This window comes from Nicotiana sylvestris, chromosome 1 (assembly GCF_000393655.2).
Source record: "Nicotiana sylvestris chromosome 1, ASM39365v2, whole genome shotgun sequence".
Taxonomy (NCBI): Eukaryota; Viridiplantae; Streptophyta; class Magnoliopsida; order Solanales; family Solanaceae; genus Nicotiana; species Nicotiana sylvestris.
In genome coordinates this window covers 126,888,372-126,908,788 of record NC_091057.1, presented here as the reverse complement: position 1 = coordinate 126,908,788, position 20,417 = coordinate 126,888,372, and the positions used below count along the sequence as shown (strand labels likewise).

At 38.8% G+C, this 20,417-nt stretch overlaps 1 protein-coding gene across 1 annotated transcript; it reads right to left on the bottom strand.

Moving 5' to 3' along the window:
• Window positions 1-1,433: 1,433 nt before the first annotated feature.
• LOC104219287 (uncharacterized) lies at window positions 1,434-3,823 on the bottom strand. The gene is made up of 5 exons (XM_009769943.2): window positions 3,669-3,823; window positions 2,539-3,125; window positions 2,291-2,350; window positions 1,737-2,162; window positions 1,434-1,669 (listed from the first exon to the last, which is right to left on the bottom strand). The coding sequence occupies exons 2-4, from the start codon at window positions 3,106-3,108 to the stop codon at window positions 1,785-1,787; spliced, it is 1,008 nt and encodes a 335-aa protein (XP_009768245.1). The 5' UTR covers window positions 3,109-3,125; window positions 3,669-3,823; the 3' UTR covers window positions 1,434-1,669; window positions 1,737-1,784.
• Between the last annotated feature and the right edge of the window lie 16,594 nt (window positions 3,824-20,417).

The following is a 20,417-nucleotide window of genomic DNA, read 5'->3' as shown; positions in this document are numbered from 1 at the left end:
CAGCTCCTTTTTCTCCTACCACCTGGCACTGGCGAAAACCAACGTCCAGACTTCCTTCCCCACTTGCAATCAATCCCCATGACGGTAAAAAATTTGTTGAGCCATCACAAATTATGTTGCTAATTAAACAGATGAGAATGATATTCCTTAAAAGTATATGTTAACTTGCTACGCACAATAGCGAAATTCGAAGCATCACATTAAGGATAGTTATTACCAATAAACTAACTTGCACTGATAGCAAAAGACAGTTACAAAAGGATCTGATCCTCTTTTTCCACATAAGTAAAATGTCAACTTTCAGAACTGTTTTGTAGCTAACACACTTTAAGGAGACCAGCATTTCTTTGTAAATCTACGCGCTTGAGCTACTAAAACCAAGGAAATTGATTTTATTATCAACAGACTTTACAAATTTAGAGCTACAAGTGAACCTTATACTGATTCTCAAACACTAGCACGATAAGTGTTTTCTAAGACATTTAAATGGTCAAGATATCACAATTCGAATAGAATTTAAATCCTTGTATTCTTTTATAGGTAAAAATAGCACGGTATAGCCAGTTTTCGTACTGGTCATTCAAAAATAGCCAGCATTTACCAAGTCAATGAAAAATAACCACTATTCTGTAATAAAGACCGGTCCAGCATAATATACTGGAGTTCGGTGCACCTGTGTATGAACTCTAGCATATTATGCTGAACCTGGAGACTGGAGCACCGGTGCTCCAAACTCCAGTATATTATGCTGGACCAATATACTTGCTGGAACTCCAGTATATTATGCTGGAGTTTTAGTGTACTTATGCTGGAACTTCATCCAACATACTTATCCTGGAACTCCAGTATAATATGCTGGAGTTCAAGTTGACTTATGCTAGAATTCCAGCATAATATACTGACGTATTTTCCGGGTTTTAAACAATATTTTCGCTCAGATTTATCTTTACATGAAAAGTGGCTAAATTTCGATTACTTTTGAAATTGGGCTATTTTTGAACGACCCGCTGTAAATCTGGCTATTTTTGAATTTCTCCCCTTTTATAGCCAAGACGTCACAATATGAATAATTTATTAGGAATTTGAGTCCTAGTGTTATCCTGTACCTCAAGTAAGTTATTTCTCTCACCTGCTTACTGGGTGAAATGAAAAATACTAGCACAACAAAATAAACTGTACAATTGCGCAGTTATACCTAAAGACAATCATGGCAAGGATCAAGGCAAATTTAGCACCTCTCAGCTGATGGATGTATTGAAAAAGCAACTATCTTTCCTTTTTTTTTTTTTTTTTTTTTTGATTGATTGGTAAATTTGAACCTAATTGCCTTAAACAAACAGTTCTCAGAGTATTCGGGAACTATCAGCTGCAATATGTAGGTGATGCTATGTTGATTTTTGATACAAAAACTCAACACAGGAAGCAAATTCACAAACAAGAATATGGAACATCTTGATTTTGATAAACTGAGATCATTTGGGGCAAGAGCCCTGCAGCCCTGCACTACAGATCAACTATTCGTATGCTCCTAGTTTTTTTCTGTATCAGCCAAAAACACTCAGCAATTCTATGTTGTATGATCCGTGTCCAATTGTCCATTCATATCCTAGATATTAGTTGACAGTATATTGTCTTTGTTATGATAGTACTACTCCTGGAATTGTCAAATCTGCAACGCAACAAAAGCAATTACAACCCCTTCAAACACAAGGAAGTCACTATCAGCTCTTGATTACCTTATTGGTAGTTGATGGCAGGAAGAGAGACTTGGGAATATGGCACAGCTACTCCTCAGAAAATTCAACAAATGCCGGCAATCTCTTTCTTCCAGAAAGACCATAGAGAACAGTCTGTATATGAGCATCAACATCTTCTCTGGAAGGACATTTTTCACCAGAAGAATTCAAAGAAACCTCAATATTATCATCCAAGGGAGACCAGTCAGTGTCAGAGATAGCAATTGTGGAGGTGGTGGAACTAGGGCTACTGTCGCTGCTTGGGGGCTCTTTATCTTTTGTAGACACGACTTTTTTAACAGTAGTAGGCGTGGCCATTGCTGCTGATTCTGTTGAAGACGCGGCTGAGTTGACCTGGTGATGAACAGATCGGACCCTCGGTCCATATGCACATGATCCTGAACTGTATGACCTGCTGCTTAGTGCCTACAAGCATATAACCATGTGAAGATAGATGATCAAAATGAATTTTCACAATGAACTTTAATTGATACATTAAAATCCTAAAAAAAGATAAATTCAGCAGTAAATACATTTAGTTAAATTTTTAATACCTCAGATTGATTCCTGTTGGCGAAAGCAGTTGGGCGTAAATCTTCTTTTCCGTGTACGAACTGTTTAATTGAAGCGATAAATGTTTTGAGTTGTGGATTTTAGTAAAGTTGACTAATGAAAAAATTTGCGGTTGAGATCAATGTCAAAACTAGAAAGTTAATCTCAACCGTATAATGGGTGCAAGAATATTCCAGAAGCATTGGATCATATTCTTGAGAAAGAGAGAGAAGAAAGAGAAGAGAGAGACCCGGCATTTGGAACCAAAGCGGCACGTGGAGGTATCCCCCCACCACCGACAAACATCCGACTTGTGAGAGCTATTTTCACTTCCTGATGTTGACGACGACAACCTTCCGGAATCTGATGTTGACGGCAACGATTTAGCTCTTGAGCTATGTTTCGGCTCAACGAGAATGCCATCCATGACTACCACATCCTCTTCGACTTTCACCGGAGTCCTGAAAGCCGGCGGAATCTCGATGTTCTCAATCGAAGCTAGAGGCGAACGGAGAACGCCGGCGGCGGTAGAACTGCTTCTGCTTCCGCTGCTACTATTGACAAGAGAACGACGCTCCAGCGAATCTCTGGCAAACGGTACCGGCGAGCTGGAATGAAGGTATCGGGCTAGCGGAGAGAGTACTCTATTGGAAGAACTACCAGAACTATCTGAAGAAGCGTAAGGATCGAGGATCCGAGTTTTTGGTCCAGGATAAAAACGGCCACGGCCGATGAAGTTTTGAGTGTTGATTGGTGAAACATCAAAGGATCGGACTTTGGAAGCTTGCGAATCGTTACTTTTACCGTAAAAGAAATCCATGCTTTCTTCAAATTCTTCTGCAATCACAAACCACAAGCATATAACATCATAGAAAAACCCTAATTTAAACTGAATGGTACTATTAATTAAACATCTTTACACTAAAGTTTGATCGCTCTGACTTTCGATCTCGATTTTTGAATATGAGCTCCCAATAAATTTTCAAACTTATTTTTAGAAGAAATCAAGTCGGAATATCGGATAATATACATGAGAATGATAAATTCATGAGGAAATTTAGGATAAATACGATTAATTAAGAAGAGAACCTCAGTAAGATCTGAGTTTTTCTAATCATTACCGCTACCGTGAAAAGTTCATCGAAATTCTAGCGATCACAATTCAGAAGCACATAAAATTCAAAAATTTTAACGCAAATGAACATATTAAAACCTAAAATCAGTTCGTTCACTTTCGAGATTTGAGTTTTGAGTTTGACCTCTTGCCAAATGTTCAAACTTTACTGAATCAGAATCGAGGCGCAAAAATGGGATAACATATATGAAAATGAGACATTAATGCGGAAATTAACGATACATTCAATCAACTGAGAAGAGAACCTCAAAGGAGATGTGAATTCATTCATGCAGATTCGTGAATGTTCTTCGAACTTTGATTGCGAATATCGTATGCGTGCGATTTCTTAGTATTTTGAACTTCAGAGAATGTTTGTGCTGCGTATTTTCAGAGTTCGTCTAGGTTTAGAAGCAGAAGAGTTCTACTGATAGTGATTATATGAACCTTAATTCTTAGTTATGACGAAGACGTGGTATTTATGGGGCCCGTCAACAGTCTTCTCTTTGGAGGGACAGTGACACCGCTAAAACAGAGTCTTCATTTTGAGCAGCAATATTTATTTTGATTTGTTTATTTAAAATTGGTTGTATTCCTATTGTTAAATTGATTATTCTGGAATAATTAAAAGTCCCATTTTATAAAGTAATCGATTTGGTATAGTTGGATTATTTTTAATTTTTTTTTTAATTATGCTCTTACTTAATACTCCATAATTCTATTTTATCATTTAATTTTTTTTTATTTTAACTTCAAATGTCCAACCTATTGACCTACTTTGTCTTCTTCCATCTTTTTTAGAGTCCCGTTCTTTTTATTATCCAAATCTCTGTTTAATTCTTTGTCTCTTTTCATCGTTTTAATTTTTCTTTTATGTTGCTAATATTAGTTAACATTTTTTCAGGTTTTTGTTCTTGTTTCCAAGCTACGTAATTAATGAAAAATTAGTAGAAAGAAGTTTTTCTAAATTATTTTTATGTTTAATTCTTGATAAATTTTATTTAAAATAATTGCGAGTATTTTAGTAAACTTATGAGTTACAGTACTATACGATACAGTCAAGCCAAACAACAAAAAATATTACTCAACAACAGCAAATGATTGTGACAACCTGGCCAGTCGTCTAATGAATTATCGCTCCATTTCCCCCATTTCTGCTTCTTCATGCTTTGTTTATCCGTGTTATGTGGTATCGAGTCGGTCGGATCGAGTTCGGAAAGGATTTGGTAAGGTTTGAGACACTTAGTCTCTTTAGAGTGAGTTTAAGTTGGAAAAGTCAACCGGATGTTGACTTGTGTGTTATAGGGCTCGAATGTGAGTTCCGATGGTTCGGTTAGCTTTGGGAAGTGATTTGGGACTTAGGAGTGTGATCGAAATGAGTTTTGGAAGTTCGGAGTAGATTTAGGCTTGAATTGGCGAAATCGAATTTTTGGCGATTTCTGGTTGATAGGTGAGATTTTGATATAGGGGTTGGAATGAATTCCAAGAGTTGCAGTAATTTTGTTGTGTCATTTGGGACGTGTGTGCAAAATTTCAGTTCATTCGGACATGGTCTGGTAGCTTTAGTAGTGCTCCTTTGAGGGTTCAGTTCCAGCAGGGCAGAGGCCGTCCATTCAGGCATGCTCATTCAGCTCGCCCAGGTTTATTGTGGGGCATTATCGGGTCATGGTTCTCACAGTTTTCATCAGGTCCACGCATCACTTAGTGCCCTTCCAGCCCAGAGTTCGTCCCGTGCTCCATCAGTTCAGGGTTCTTCTATGCTAGGTCCTTCTACTGGTTATTCCGGTGCCAGGGGTTCCCTTCAGTCCCCATCTCCAGCACTTGGGAGTTCTTATGAGTGTGGAGAGTTTGGGCATATTAGGAGCCAGTGTCCTCGTCTTCACGATGGTGCGTCTAAGCTGAGGGGTCAACCCTCAACTTCTGCTCTAGTTACTTCACCACCCGCCCAGCCAGCTAGGGATGGAGGTCAGTCAACTAGGGGTCACCCTAGAGGGGGAGGTCGATCAGGTGGTGGTCAGGCTCGTTTCTATGCCCTCCCAGGTAGACCAGATGTTGCTGCTTCAGATGCCATGATTTCAACTATTGTTTTAGTCTGCCACAGAGATTCCTCTGTATTATTTGATCCCAATTCCACCTTTTCTTATGTGTCATCATACTTTGCCCGTTATCTGGATACGCCCAATGTGTCATGACCCAAACCGATGGGCCGCGACGGGCACCCAGTACCTTACTTGACCGATTACCAACGTAATGTACCTTTCTTATTACATCATTATATACATGTGACGTATAGGCCTAATAGGCTAATATAATCATTTATAAACTCAAACATAGGTCGACAGGACCGTACAATCTTTCACGTACACGACATATGTCTACAAGCCTCTAAGAGTACATAAGTGTCACGAAGGTCGGGATAGAGTCCCGCCATACCAAGCAATAGATGTCTAGATCATACTAACCAAATACGTAACTCCGAAGCAAATGGAGCGCACCAACATCTTCCGCTGAGCTGATAGCCTACTTGGAGGGCTCTCGACTTGTCTATCAGGACCTGCGGGTATGAAACGCAACATCCCAAGGCAAAAGGGACGTCAGTACGAATAACGTACCGAGTATGTAAGGTACATAAATAAATAAATACATAGGAGACATGGAAGACATATGGAGTACATGACTCAACCCGTACGTCCGAATAACTTTGTAAATCATAAATTACTTTCAACGTCATGCACATGCGTATGAATGTCATGCAGTGCATAGGTATATGTTTCATAACATCATCAGCCTCTGAGGGCATCCCATCGTATCATATTGGCCACTGTGGGCAAAATCATCATCGTATACCAGCTAATCAGGTGGTGGTGCGTATATAACGCCATTACCTTTCCCATATCTCATACACGTATATATATATATATATATATATATATATATATATATAACGTCGTTTGAATACATACATATATATGCGTATATAACGCCATTTGAATACATACCCATATATGCGTATATAACGCCGTTTGAATCATATTTCAGCCACTGTGGGCAGCATCATCATCATATACCAGCTGATATGGTGGTGGTGCGTATATAATGCCATAACCTTTTCCCATATCCCATATACATATATTTACATATATACGAGTATATAACGTCATCTGGTCATGGGTCAATGCACGTGGATGCAATGCATGAAAAGTACGTCAAAAAAACCATTCAGAATGTCATAAGACCATTTTGCCCCTTGAGCAATATCACAAAGTAACATCCTTTCAACTTTCGTATTTTTCTGATACCCATGAACATATGATAAAATATTATGACACCTGGAAATTAAAAATACAAAGATATTTCTATTACTTCTATGAGTAGAGTCACTTTTGGAATTTGTGCATTTGCACGTTTCGTTCATATCGTAGGGATCATGCCAAAAGAAAGAAGGGATAGCCTTAACATACCTGGAATAGGGAAAACTCCGTATTATATTCTTGGAGAAGATTGCACTGTACTCCTTTAGAACCCAAAATTTTACATTGTTATGGTAACATCAAGAGTATTTATCGGATTGTTGTTTCAGTACTATCCGTACAGTGCAACATCAAGTTTAAAAAAATAGAATGCTATATATACAACTATAGCATGGAAACAATGTAATAGGATTTTCTCAATCTAGGATTGTGAGAAAGACAAAACTAGGATCCAATATGAAAAGAGAAATGTTTCCGTTTTCTTGAGAATACTAACACATGACACAAAAAAAATGGTGGTCTTATATAGGAACTTGAATTATAGGAATTTGGTTTGAATCTTTCGTTGGTAAAGAGCAAATATCTCATCTGATCCTTGTATTCAATAAATAGGAATGAAAGGTTTTGTACTTTCCACATTACTTACATGTCTTTGCATTTTAACTATAAGAAAGTGAGGTGTCTTTTGTTCTTGACACATTACTTGCCAACTAATCAAAAATAATTAATAGTCATGTTTTCAAGATGTGGCTTGGTGCCACGTTTTAGGGTTAATTTTATCCAATATATCCCCAGTTATTTAGGTAATGTCCCGTTACCCGATAATTAATAAATTACCCGCATAATTGAGAATTATTCCCACTTACTTAAAATGCTACTCAATTTTTACATATCTTATACACCTTACTATCATGGTCATGTGGTACCTCGTATGGCACTAGTCCATAAATATCGAGTATTTTAGCTCGGGACGTATTTTATCCCAACATGCCAAACTTGGACGAAAATTCGTTTTCTTTGACTTGCTTCCCCTTCACCTTCACGAATTTACTTATCACTTTGTTTGAAATAGCATAATGCTTAAAATCTTAAAATAATCTCATCCCCGAACTTACGTCGATTGACTTACGACGAAACTTTAACATACGAAAATGCGGGATGTAACATCATTCCCCCATTTGGAACATTCGTCCTTGAATGTTGACAGATGCTCTTATCATTTTCATAGCATATGTCTTTCGAATACTTTATTACTCTCCTTTCCATCTGGGTAACTGTTCTGCGATTAAATCCAAAGGCCAGGGCATTCCCCCCTTTAGGCCTCTTTCTCACACCACGACTTGTGATCGAATTCCTTCCAATCTCGTAATTGTTGCTACCTTCAATCATGCAGCCTTTACGATACTGACCTTGTAAGTGTGCCTATTCAACTCTTCTTTCATTTTTCCTCCAGCTTTTAGCCAATCTCTAGGCCTTACTTTGTAAACATATACAAGGCTTAATAGGATGCCTTTCTGGGCATCTATAGGTGTACTGAAGTTCTTCACTCGTTACTTTGTAGAACTTCGAATATGGTTATATCTTATTTCATAGACCTAGTTATCCATTCGCGTGACTTTACCGCATATATGTAGGTTATACTATACCGTAATTTTTGCTTCAATCTACCTTTACTAAGGTATGTTCACCAAGCTCCCAGTTACTTTTGTAGCCTATCCTTTAGGTATAAATCTCAGTCCTTCAATGCCCCTTCATTACAGTTCGTCTTAAGAATCATGCCCTAGCCTCATGTCATACTTTATAACTTATATCTGACCATTGTTGATTCACCTCGATGTTGATCTACAATCTTTCATTGATATCTTGAATTTTCTTACGTAATACATTGACATTAAGGCTTACTCCTCATCGAGGAATATATAAAATGATTAGACTCATCCACTTGGTGCAATACCAAGCTTTCATAACCGTGTTTTATAGCATCCTAATGTGATTCACCTTACGTGGGTATTTTAATCCTATACAATTCATGAGAACCCCTTCTTTTTTTTTCTTAGTCAAGCTTTTCGATACCGAGACCATAAGCTGGAAGGCATGCTACTGACGATGCCGCTATTATTCCTAGATAATGAATCTCAACACTTCTAGCCTCCTATCCAAAGTATGGACTATTCACAATCTTCTTTCTTTAGGTATCTCGTACGTTGTTCACCTTTACCTTACTTACCTTAAAATATCGTATCATATCTTCTATCTCTTTTCTGACCTCCCTTCCACCTAGGTGTAATTCACGTCCATAACTTGAATCTCTATTATAATACACGCACCTCTGGTACATACACAATCCGGTGGGAGCTTCGTACTGACTTCTTATGAGGCTGGTACTTCTTCTAACTGGCTTTCTTGTAGGGCCATTATAGATTGTGACTGTTGTGTTATTTCTCTTGAATATCTAATATTAAGAGTGATTCTATCATGTTTTCCAGCACAACTTCTATAATTTTTTTCAGGTCCAATAATCAGACTCCTGATTTACTTCGGTGATGTAATTCTTTAGTTCCCTCTTCCTTCTGATCGACCTTTACATAGGCAAGCTATCTTCCGACCTTTGGCTCATGGTATCAGTTATTACCTTAGCCTTTCATGGGCGTTATGGAATATCCAAAATACAATCTTCTAACAATTCAATCCTTTGTCTATGCCCTGGGCTCAATTCTTTCTTTTAACTTATATCGGAGTCTTCTATGGCTGTATGATTATCAACAAATATGATGCTTGGATAATGCTCCAAAATTTTGAGTGTATCCATAACATACTAACTCTGGATCATTGATCGAATAATTCCTTTCGTTCCATCTCAGCTTTCTTTCAACGTAAAATATTACTTTTCCTGGTCTTTCTGCCCCTTGTTGTGTCCATACTTAGCTTATCTTAGTTCCCACATTTGACAGAGTTTTCATACAACTCATATGATCTCGAATATTACTTTTATTCATTAGCCACTGTAGGTGCCACTTTCCTTTGGAATGCTTATAATGTTGTCACGAGATTGTTGTTACATGACCATTTCCTCTTTAAGTCGTTGTGCTTCGGTTGAAGCCTTCTTCCTTATTTCCTCAACTAGTCTTTCGTTGTAGTACTTAGGGAGAACCCTTGACTCTCGTAAAGCTGCAAGTTTACTTCATCGTATACCTAATAAAAAAAATTTAATTTTTTTCCTCGCCTACAATTATCTGTAGTTACTTATCTCACACCCTTGTACTTGTAGGGTTGCTTCTGAACTTATATTTTGACTGTCTTCCTAGTGGCACTTTCTTTTATTTCCATAACGTTCATACCATACCTTTAACTACCCCACTCTTGTTTGAATATATCTCAAATATTATAATGATATTCTTCGAGGCTGAACTCTCCACGTTGGGTTCTACTATGTTTATCTCACACGATCTAATGACTCGTCTATAACCTCCTGTTTAGCCATAACTAGGATCTTCCTGACCAATTACTAACTACTCGTTGGCACATTCTCATATCAATATTCCTCGTAATCATTCTTGGATTATCTTCTTTGTCTTAACTTACATCTCGCATTGGTTTCTTATTTATTAATAACAGTTCGGGTAGGAACCTTTACTTCCTCTCTTTAACGTCATGCTTGCACAATATTCTGGAATCGTAGCATATCTGTAAGATTTGGATAAGTTCCGTTTCATTCCTTTTTTATTTATCGCATTCTTCCTTTACCATTCCATAGTCACTAGAACCACTTAATTCTGACATAATACCACATCATTCCATATTCCCCCTTTTAGGGGTGTATTAAGAGCTGAAGCTACGATGATCTACCTATAGATGTGTTACCTCTTCATCATTGGCGTCTTTTCACATCATCAATGACCCTTACTCTCTTTGCGGCAATCCTTTTGTACCAAGGATAACAAAGTTCCTCACTCGCGATGGTAAAATTTAGTATAGCTGGCACATACAGTCCCTTAAGCTGAACTTTGCTCACATTGCTTGTTGTAGGGAAGCGTCTTCCTGAATGACCATTCTCTGTGTTTCTCATGAATCTTCCTCTGTGGTCTATTCTATTATCACCGGGAAAGCAATATGAAGTTCTCATAATGCCGACCACCATCAAATTACTCAGTCCCTAATTCATATTTAGTTCATCTTTTTCCGCCAGTCCATGCTGAATTCAATTACTTTGGGGTCTAACTTTTTCTTCTGAATCACATTAGTGTCGCAAACTTGTTTCTCGAAGTGAGGATATGCCTTTATGGCCTATACTCTTTTGTTGTCCTAAGGCCCGTCACTTCTCGTTTCTTCCTTCACTTGACTATAGATTTTGTAACATTGCCATCTTTTGATATACCGTTGTCATCCATGTATCACATCTTACTCATAATGCTTTATTAACTCTTTTATAATTTCCCGCTAACATTTATGCTTATTACTTTATTTTAAAAACTTGAACAAGAGATTCTTTTGCTCTTAGCTTCCCTTTGCTCTATCCAATGGTTCTTCAAGTTGTTTAACGTTCTCGCTTTACTAGAGACGCGAGCCACACTAAGGTAATATTTATTCCGTCAAGGCTTATAGTGCATGTCTTTGTGGTACTCATACCTGGCTGCACTATTTCAGAGGGCATCATCCGGTGTCTCATAAAGAGATCTATTAGCACAATTGCAATATCCTACGGAAATGTCAACTAACGTAATCAATTCATCCATCATATCTTCTTATACTACTTTTGTTAACCCCTATAAGGCATATCTGGAAAGGGTGTGACCAATTGTATATACCTCTGTTACTCTTAAATATAACTCAAGAAGCTTATGTTCCTCTGCCTTAATTATAAATGTTGTTAACCTTCATTAACTAGGTACCTCGTACCCTTTTTTTTACATTGCTCCTTTTACTTGCTGAAACTTGTACTTATCTTCTTAATCTCTCATTGCCTTTCACCATTAAGGTGCATATGTATTCTTTCCTCAAGATTCCTTATAAAGGGGCTTACACATTTCAGTACGCATATGATCTGCTGAAGATCTCACATTTACTTATCATAAGCATGATGCAAGGTCGAGTTCTTCTAACTCAACTCTTCCATAGCCATATCTTTTACCAACCGTCTTTCTGGATGTAGGTATCGTCTTATTACGAATAATATAGAATTTCAGAACATGGATTCTTATAAGTAAGCTCTACCACACGATCTAGAGTAAGAAGAAAGAGTGACAATCCTAAATGCCCTGTAGCCTCTTGCTTATAAGTGTGGTGCACGACACACCCATAAACAAGACTCTACTAGACACGGCTTGTAGACATCCCTAGGAAAGAACTGCTCTGATACCACTTTTGTCATGACCCAAACCGATGGGCCGCGACGGGCACCCAGTACCTTACTTGACCGAGTACCAACGTAATGTACCTTTCTTATTACATCATTATATACATGTGACGTATGGTCCTAATAGGCTAACATAATCATTTATAAACTCAAACATAGGCCGGCAGGGCCGTACAATCTTTCACGTACACGACATATGTCTACAAGCCTCTAAGAGTACATAAATGTCACGAAGGTCGGGATAGAGTCCCGCCATACCAAGCAATATATGTCAAGATCATACTAACCAAATACGCAACTCCGAAGCAAACGGAGTGCACCAATATCTCCCGCTGAGCTGATAGCCTACTTGGAGGGCTCTCGACCTGTCTATCAGGACCTGCGGGTATGAAACGCAGCATCCCCAGGCAAAAGGGATGTCAGTACGAATAACGTACCAAGTATGTAAGGAACATAAATAAATACATAGGAGACATGTAAGACATATGGAGTACATGACTCAACCCGTACATCCGAATAACTTTGTAAATCATAAATTATTTTCAGCGTCATGCACATGCGTATGAATGTCATGCCGTGTATAGGTATATGTTTCATAACATCATCAGTCTCTGAGGGCATCCCATCATATCATATCGGCCACTGTGGGAAAAATCATCATCGTATACCAGCTGATCAGGTGGTGGTGCGTATATAACGCCATAACCTTTCCCATATCTCATATACGTGTATATATATACGCGTATATAACGTCGTTTGAATACATATATATATATGCGTATATAACGACATTTGAATACATACCCATATATGCGTATATAACGCCGTTTGAATCATATTTCAGCCACTGTGGGCAACATCATCATCATATACCAGCTGATCAGGTGGTGGTGCGTATATAACGCCATAACCTTTTCCCATATCCCATATACATATATTTACATATATACGCGTATATAACGCCATCTGGTCATGGGTCAATGCACGTGGATGCAATGCATGAAAAGTACGTCAATAAAACCATTCAGAATGTCATAAGACCATTTTGCCCCTTGAGTAATATCACAAAGTAACATCCTTTCAACTTTCTTATTTTTCTGATACCCATGAACATATGATAAAATATTATGACACCTGGAAATTAAAAAAATATAGATATTTCTATTACTTCTATGAGTAGAGTCACTTTTGGAATTTGTGCATTTGCACGTTTCGTTCATATCGTAGGGATCATGCCAAAAGAAAGAAGGGATAGCCTTAACATACCTGGAATAGGGAAAACTCTGTATTATATTCTTGGAGAAGATTGCACTGTACTCCTTTAGAACCACAAAATTTTACGTTGTTATGGTAACATCAAGAGTATTTATCGGATTGTTGTTTTAGTACTATCTGTACAGTGCAACATCAAGTTTAAAAAAATAGAATGCTATATATACAACTATAGCATGGAAACAATGTAAGAGGATTTTCTGAATCTAGGATTGTGAGAAAGACAAAACTAGGATCCAATATGAAAAGAGAAATGTTTCCGTTTTCTTGAAAATACTAACACATGAAACACACAAAAAAATGGTGGTCTTATATAGGAACTTGAATTGTAGGAATTTGGTTTGAATCTTTCGTTGGTAAAGAGCAAATATCTCATCTGATCCTTGTATTCAATAAATAGGAATGAAAGGTTTTGTACTTTCCACATTACTTACATGTCTTTGCATTTTAACTATAAGAAAGTGAGGTGTCTTTTGTTCTTGACACATTACTTGCCAACTAATCAAAAATAATTAATAGTCATGTTTTCAAGATGTGGCTTGGTGCCACGTTTTGGGGTTAATTTTATCCAATATATCCCCAGTTATTTAGGTAATGTCCCGTTACCCGATAATTAATAAATTACCCGCATAATTGAGAATTATTCCCACTTACTTAAAATGCTACTCACTTTTCACATACCTTATACACCTTACTATCATGGTCATGTGGTACCTCATATGGCACTAGTCCATAAATACCGAGTATTTTAGCTCGGGACGTATTTTATCCCAACATGCCAAACTTGGACGAAAATTCATTTTCTTTGACTTGCTTCCCCTTCACCTTCACGAATTTACTTATCACTTTGTTTGAAATAGCATAATGCTTAAAATATTAAAATAATCCCATCCCCGAACTTACGTCGATTGACTTACGACGAAACTTTAACATACGAAAATGCTGGATGTAATACAATGAGTCTCTTATTTCACCTGTTCATGTATCTACTACAGTGGGCGATACTGTTGTTGTAGACCATGTGTACCGGTTGTGTGTTGTGACTATTGGGGGTCTGGAGACCCGAGTAGATCTTTTACTACTATGTATGGTGGATTTTGATATCATTTGGGCATGGACTAGTTATCTCTGTGTCGTACTATTCTGGACTTTGATGCTAAGACAGTCACATTGGCTATACCGGGTGTGCCATGGATTGAGTGGCGATGTTTGACTGATTATGTCCCTAGTAGAGTGATCTCATTCTTGAAGGCCCAGCGTATGGTTGGGAAGGGATGTCTTTCGTATCTAGCCTTTGTGAGGGATGTTAGAGCTGAGACTCCCAGTATTGATTCTGTCCCAATTCTGAGGGATTTTTTCGATGTGTTTCCTACAGACCTACCGGGCATGCCACCGGACAGGGATGTTGATTTTGGTATTGACTTGGTGCCGGGCACTCAGCCCATTTTTATCCTGTCATATCGTATGGCACCAGCGGAGTTGAAAGAGCAGCTTCAGGAACTCCTCGATAAGGGGTTCATTCGGCCTAGTGTGTCACCTTGGGGTGCGCCGGGTCAATTTGTGAAGAATAAGGATGACACTATGAGGATGTGCATTGATTATAGGCAATTGAACAAAGTAAAAATTAAGAACAAGTATCCTTTGTCTCGCATTGATGATTTATTCGACCAACTTCAGGGAGCGAGAGTGTTCTCCAAGATTGATCTCTGGTCAGGTTATCACCAGCTGAAGATCAAGGACTCGGATATTCTTAAGACAACTTTCAGGACCCGATATGGTCATTATGAGTTCTTGGTGATGTCTTTTGGGCTGATCAATGCCCTAGCAACGTTCATGCATTTGATGAACAATGTGTTCTGACCTTATCTTGATTCGTTTGTCATAGTCTTCATTGATGATATTCTAGTGTATTCACGTAGTCAGGAGTAGCACGCGGAGCATTTGAGAGTTGTGTTGTAGAGATTGAGGGAGGAGAAGCTTTATGCAAAATTCTTCAAGTGTGAGTTTTGGCTCAGTTCAGTGGCTTTCTTGGGGCACATGGTGTCCAGCGAGGGTATTCAGGTTGATCCGAAGAAGATAGATGCGGTTTAGAGTTGGCCCAGACCATCCTCAGCCATAAAGATTCGCAAGTTCCTTGGGTTGAAAGGTTATTGTTTCCGTTTTGTTTAGGGATTCTCATCTATCGCATCGCCCTTAACCAAGTTGACTCAGAAGGGTGCTTCATTTGTATGGTCGGATGAGTGTGAGGAGAGCTTTCAGAAGCTCAAGACAGTTTTGACCACAACTCCAGTGTTAGTTTTGCCATTAGGTTCAGGTCTATATACCGTGTATTGTGATGCTTCGAGAGTTGGTATTGGTTGTGTTTTGATGTAGGAGAGTAGAGTTATTGCTTATGCTTCTCGTCAGTTGAATCCCCATGAGAAGAACTACCCCGTTCATGATTTAGAGTTGGCTGCCATAGTTCACGCGTTGAATATTTAGAGGCATTACTTGTATGGTGTGTCCTGTAAGGTGTTTACTGATCATCATAGCCTCCATCACTTGTTCAACCAGAAAGATCTTAATTTGAGGTAGCGGAGGTGGTTAGAGTTGCTTAAGGATTATGATATTACTATATTGTACCATCCGGGAAAGGCCAACGTGGTGACCAATTCTTTGAGCCAAAAGGCGGTGAGTATGGGGAGTTTGGCATATATTCCAGTTAGGGAGAGACCTCTTGTGGTTGATATTCAGGCCTTGGTCAATCGGTTCATGAGGTTAGATGTTTCGGAGCCCAGTCGGGTATTGGCTTGCGTGGTTTCTCGGTCTTCCTTATATGATTTCATCAGAGAGTGCCAGTATAATGATCCGCATTTGCTTGTCCTTAAGGACAGAGTTCCGCATGATGATGCTAGAGATGTGACCATTGGTGATGATGGGGGTGTTGAGGATGGAAGGCCGAATTGTGTGCCCAATGTAGATGGGCTTCGGGAGTTGATTCTGGAGGAGGCCCATAGCTCGCGGTATTCTATTCATCCAGGTGCCGCGAAGATGTATCAGGATCTGAGGCAGCATTATTGGTGGAGAAGAATAAAGAAAGACATTGTGGGATTTGTAGCTCGGTGTCTCAATTGTCAGCAGGTGAAATATGAGCATCCGAGGCCGGGTGGCTTGCTTTAGCAGATGGATATTCCAGAGTGGAAGTGGGAGATGATCACTATGGACTTTGTAGTTGGACTTCCACAAACTTTGAAGAAGTTCGATGTTATTTGAGTGATTGTGGATCGGCTGACCAAGTCCGCACACTTCATTCCTATGTGTACTACCTATTCTTCAAAGCAGTTGGCAGGAATTTATATCCGGGAGATTGTTCGTTTGCATGGTGTCCCAATTTCCATCATTTCAGATAGGGGCACTAAGTTTACTTCGTAGTTTTAGAGGTTTGTGCAGCGAGAGTTGGGTACTCAGGATGAGTTGAGCACAACTTTTCACCCTCAGACGGACGGGCAGTCCGAGCGCACTATTCAGATATTGGAAGACATGTTTCGTGCTTGTGTCATTGATTTCGGAGGGTCATGATATCAGTTCCTACCGCTTGTAGAGTTTGCTTATAATAAAAACTACCAATCGAGTATTCAGATGGCTCCGTATGAGGCTTTGTATGGGAGGCGGTGTAGATCTCCAGTTGGTTGGTTCGAGCCCGGTGAGGCTAGGCTATTGGGGACAGACTTGGTGCAGGATACTTTAGGAAAGGTGAAGGTAATTCAGGAAAGGCTTCATACAGCACAGTCAAGGCAGAAGAACTATGCTGATAGGAAGGTTGGGGATGTGTCCTACATGGTTGGCGAGAAGATTCTGTTGAAAGTTTAACCCATGAAGGGTGTAATGAGATTTGGGAAGAAAGGGAAATTGAGTCCTCAATTCATTAGGCCTTTTGAGGTGCTTCGGAGGATTGGGGAGGTGGCTTATGAGTTTGCTTTGCCACCTAGCTTGTCGAGTGTGCATCCGGTGTTTCATGTTTCTATGCTCCGGAAGTATATTGGGGATCTATTTCATGTTTTGGATTTCAGCAGGTTCAGTTGGATGATGATTTGACTTATGATGTGGAGCCAGTAACTATTTTGGATCGTCAAGTTCGAAAGTTGAGGTCAAAGGATACAACCTCAGTGAAAGTGCAGTGGAGAGGTCGCCCCGTGGAGGAGGGTACCTGGGAGACCGAGCGGGAGATGCAGAGCAGATATCCTCACCTGTTTGAGGCTTCAAGTATGTCTCTTGACTCGTTCGTGGACGAACGTTTGTTTAAGTTGGGAAGGATGTGACGACCCAGCCAGTCATCTCATGAATTATCGCTCCGTTTCCCCCATTTATGCTTCTTCATGCTTTGTTTATCCCGTGTTATGTGGTATCGGGTCGGTCGGATCGAGTTCGGAAAGGATTTGGTAAGGTTTGAGACATGTAGTCTCTTTAGAGTGAGTTTAAGTTGGAAAAGTCAACCGGATATAAACTCGTATGTTAGAGGGATCGGATGTGAGTTTCGATGGTTCATTTAGCTTCGGGAGGTGATTTGGGACTTAGGAGTGTGATTGAAATGAGTTTTGGAAGTTCGGAGTAGATTTAGGCTTGAATTGGCGAAATCAGATTTATGGCGATTTCTGATTGGTAGGTGAGATTTTGATATAAGGGTCGGAATGGAATTCTGAGAGTTGCAGTAGTTTCGTTGTATCATTTGGGATGTGTGTGCAAAATTTCAGGTCATTCGGACGTGGTTTGGTCGGGTTTTTGATCAAAAGCAGAATTTAGAAGTTTTTGGAAACTTAGGCTTGAATCCGATGTGTTTTGGTCGATTTGATGTTGTTTGAGGTGTTTTGAATATTGGTACAAGTTTGAATAAGGTTTTGGGATATGTTGGTGCCTTTGATTGAGGTCTCGGGGGCCTCGGGTGAGTTTCGGGTGGTCAATCGGGCCATTCCATGAAGTTGGAACCTGAAGAAAATTGCAGGTCACTGCTGCAGAAAAATGACCTTCGCGTTCGTGAGAGGGTCCTCGCGTTTGCGAAGGTTCAGTTGAGGAAGCTGGAAATTTAGCCTTCGTGAGGGAGGCTCCGCGTTTGCGAAGGGCTGGGCATCTGTGCTTCCCATTCGCGGGGGTGTTGTCGCGTTCGTATAGAAGGAATGGGCAGCTGAGCTTCAGGGAGGAATATGTTCATCACGTTCGCGAGATGCGGAACGCGATCGCGAAGGTTGGTCTGATCAAAGCATCGTGTTCGCGATGGGGATGTCGCAATCGCGAAAGAGGAAATATGGTCAAAGTTAATTTGTTCTTTGCAAACGGGAGGCTTTGACCACGTTCGCGAAGGAGGATTTCAGGCCTGGGCAGAAGGTTTAAAAGGTCGTCTTGTCTGCAAATGTGGGGTTTATTTCTTCCATTGTTGGTCGTTTTTGGAGATATTTGAAGGATGTTGAAGAGGGATTCAAGGGAAATCATTTTAATTAATATTTTTATAATATATCCATACATTTAATTTTTTCATGGAACTCGGTTTGTTTAATTATATTCAAATATGAATATTTTTTAAATATAAAATGATAAAAAATATTTATTTTTTAATATTTATTTAAAATAATAAAAGCATGTTTGTTTAACAAATGATAGTTTTTTTGTGGTCAATAAAATTTTTAAAAGAAGTTTCAAAAATATTTGTGTTTAATATTAAGTTTTTTAACACTTTATCTGTTAATATTATTTATTTGAAAGTATTAATGTGATGTGTTATTTTTCTAAATATGGGTATTTTATTTATTAAATTAATGGGTATGGGTTGGTTGATAAATCAATGAGTTTGATTTTTTAATTCTCATTAAACACATTTCATTAAGCATGATTAAGAATGTGGACTTGAGATCTATTCACAATAATGTTACGTCACAATCCAAAATCCATTAAGAGTTGTGCTGGCGCCGGACACCGCTGTCAGGCAAGCCAACAATAAATAATTAATTTCGTTCTCTTTTTATTATTTTCGAAATCATAGTTTTGCTTCAATTAAATAGTAGAAGATGAAAATTTTGGAGTAAATAATAACATTATCACAATCTCAATACTGAATAACCCATAATTATCCTAGAACCCGGTGTCACAAGTGCATGAGCATTTACCAGAAAATAAATAAAATACAATAACTGTCCGGAATACAAATTTGGACAGGAAAGAAAATACAAACACTCTAAAGGAGACTCTGCTGGCTGCGGATCGTAATATGAAATACAACTCACCTAAGTCCCTGCATCAATTATGCTGTCGCGCCCACAAGCCCACTGAACATACATGTGTATGTACAACAAAATGTACAACAAGTATAGTATGAGTACGAAAACAACGCGTACCCAGTAAGTATCCAGTCTAATCTCAAAGAAGTAGTGACGAGAGATCGACTCTGACACTTACTATGACCAATAATAATATACCGATAATATGTCTAATCATGGATTTTATAAGACGACTGTAAACTCAATAGCATGAAGCAGGTAAATAATTCTTTTGTTAATAGGAGATTTCCAAATTTATTTTCATCTTTTAACAATTTATATCTCCAGCCAATGAGGCCACATCGATTGTCAATAATTCCAAAACAAATCAATTAAGTCATGCGCAAATCATGTCGAGGTCGTACGACCAATCCAAAATAATATTTAAATTGTGCACTGCCGTAGGGTTGAACGGCGCAAACCATAGATGCATCTATTTAATCTGCTGAGGCGTTCGACCCGTTCCACAAAAAAAACACAATCAAACAGTCAAATCAAGAATTCATCAAGGAGCAATTATCCAAGGAATGTAAATCCCCTTTTACCAATCGAGAAATAAAGTTTAACCTTTTAGAAATTCATTTATAAAGTTCGGTATGATTTAAGCAATTTAAATTGACAATAAGGTTAAAAATATCGCAAGTATAACATGCTTTTGGGTCCTAGGCTATCCGGACTTAAGCATAATGGTAGCTACGCACGGACTCTCATCACCTCGTGCGTATGTAGCCCCAAAAATAGGAACATATATTGAATTATTTCACCAATGGGGTTAATTCCCTTTGACAAGGTTAGAAAGAAGACTTACCTCGTCTCAAAGCCCACTTTTCGGTCCAAGATTATGTTCAAGCCCTC

What these genes read in the sequence shown, in the direction of transcription:
- LOC104219287 (XM_009769943.2), bottom strand. Translation starts at nt 3,108, where the DNA reads ATGGATTTCTTTTACGGTAAAAGTAACGATTCGCAAGCTTCCAAAGTC. An exon ending in GCTTTGGTTCCAAATGCCGG is followed by an intron (nt 2,351 to 2,538) that starts GTCTCTCTCTTC and finishes TCAATTAAACAG; the next exon opens with TTCGTACACGGAAAAGAAGA. An exon ending in CCAACAGGAATCAATCTGAG is followed by an intron (nt 2,163 to 2,290) that starts GTATTAAAAATT and finishes ATATGCTTGTAG; the next exon opens with GCACTAAGCAGCAGGTCATA.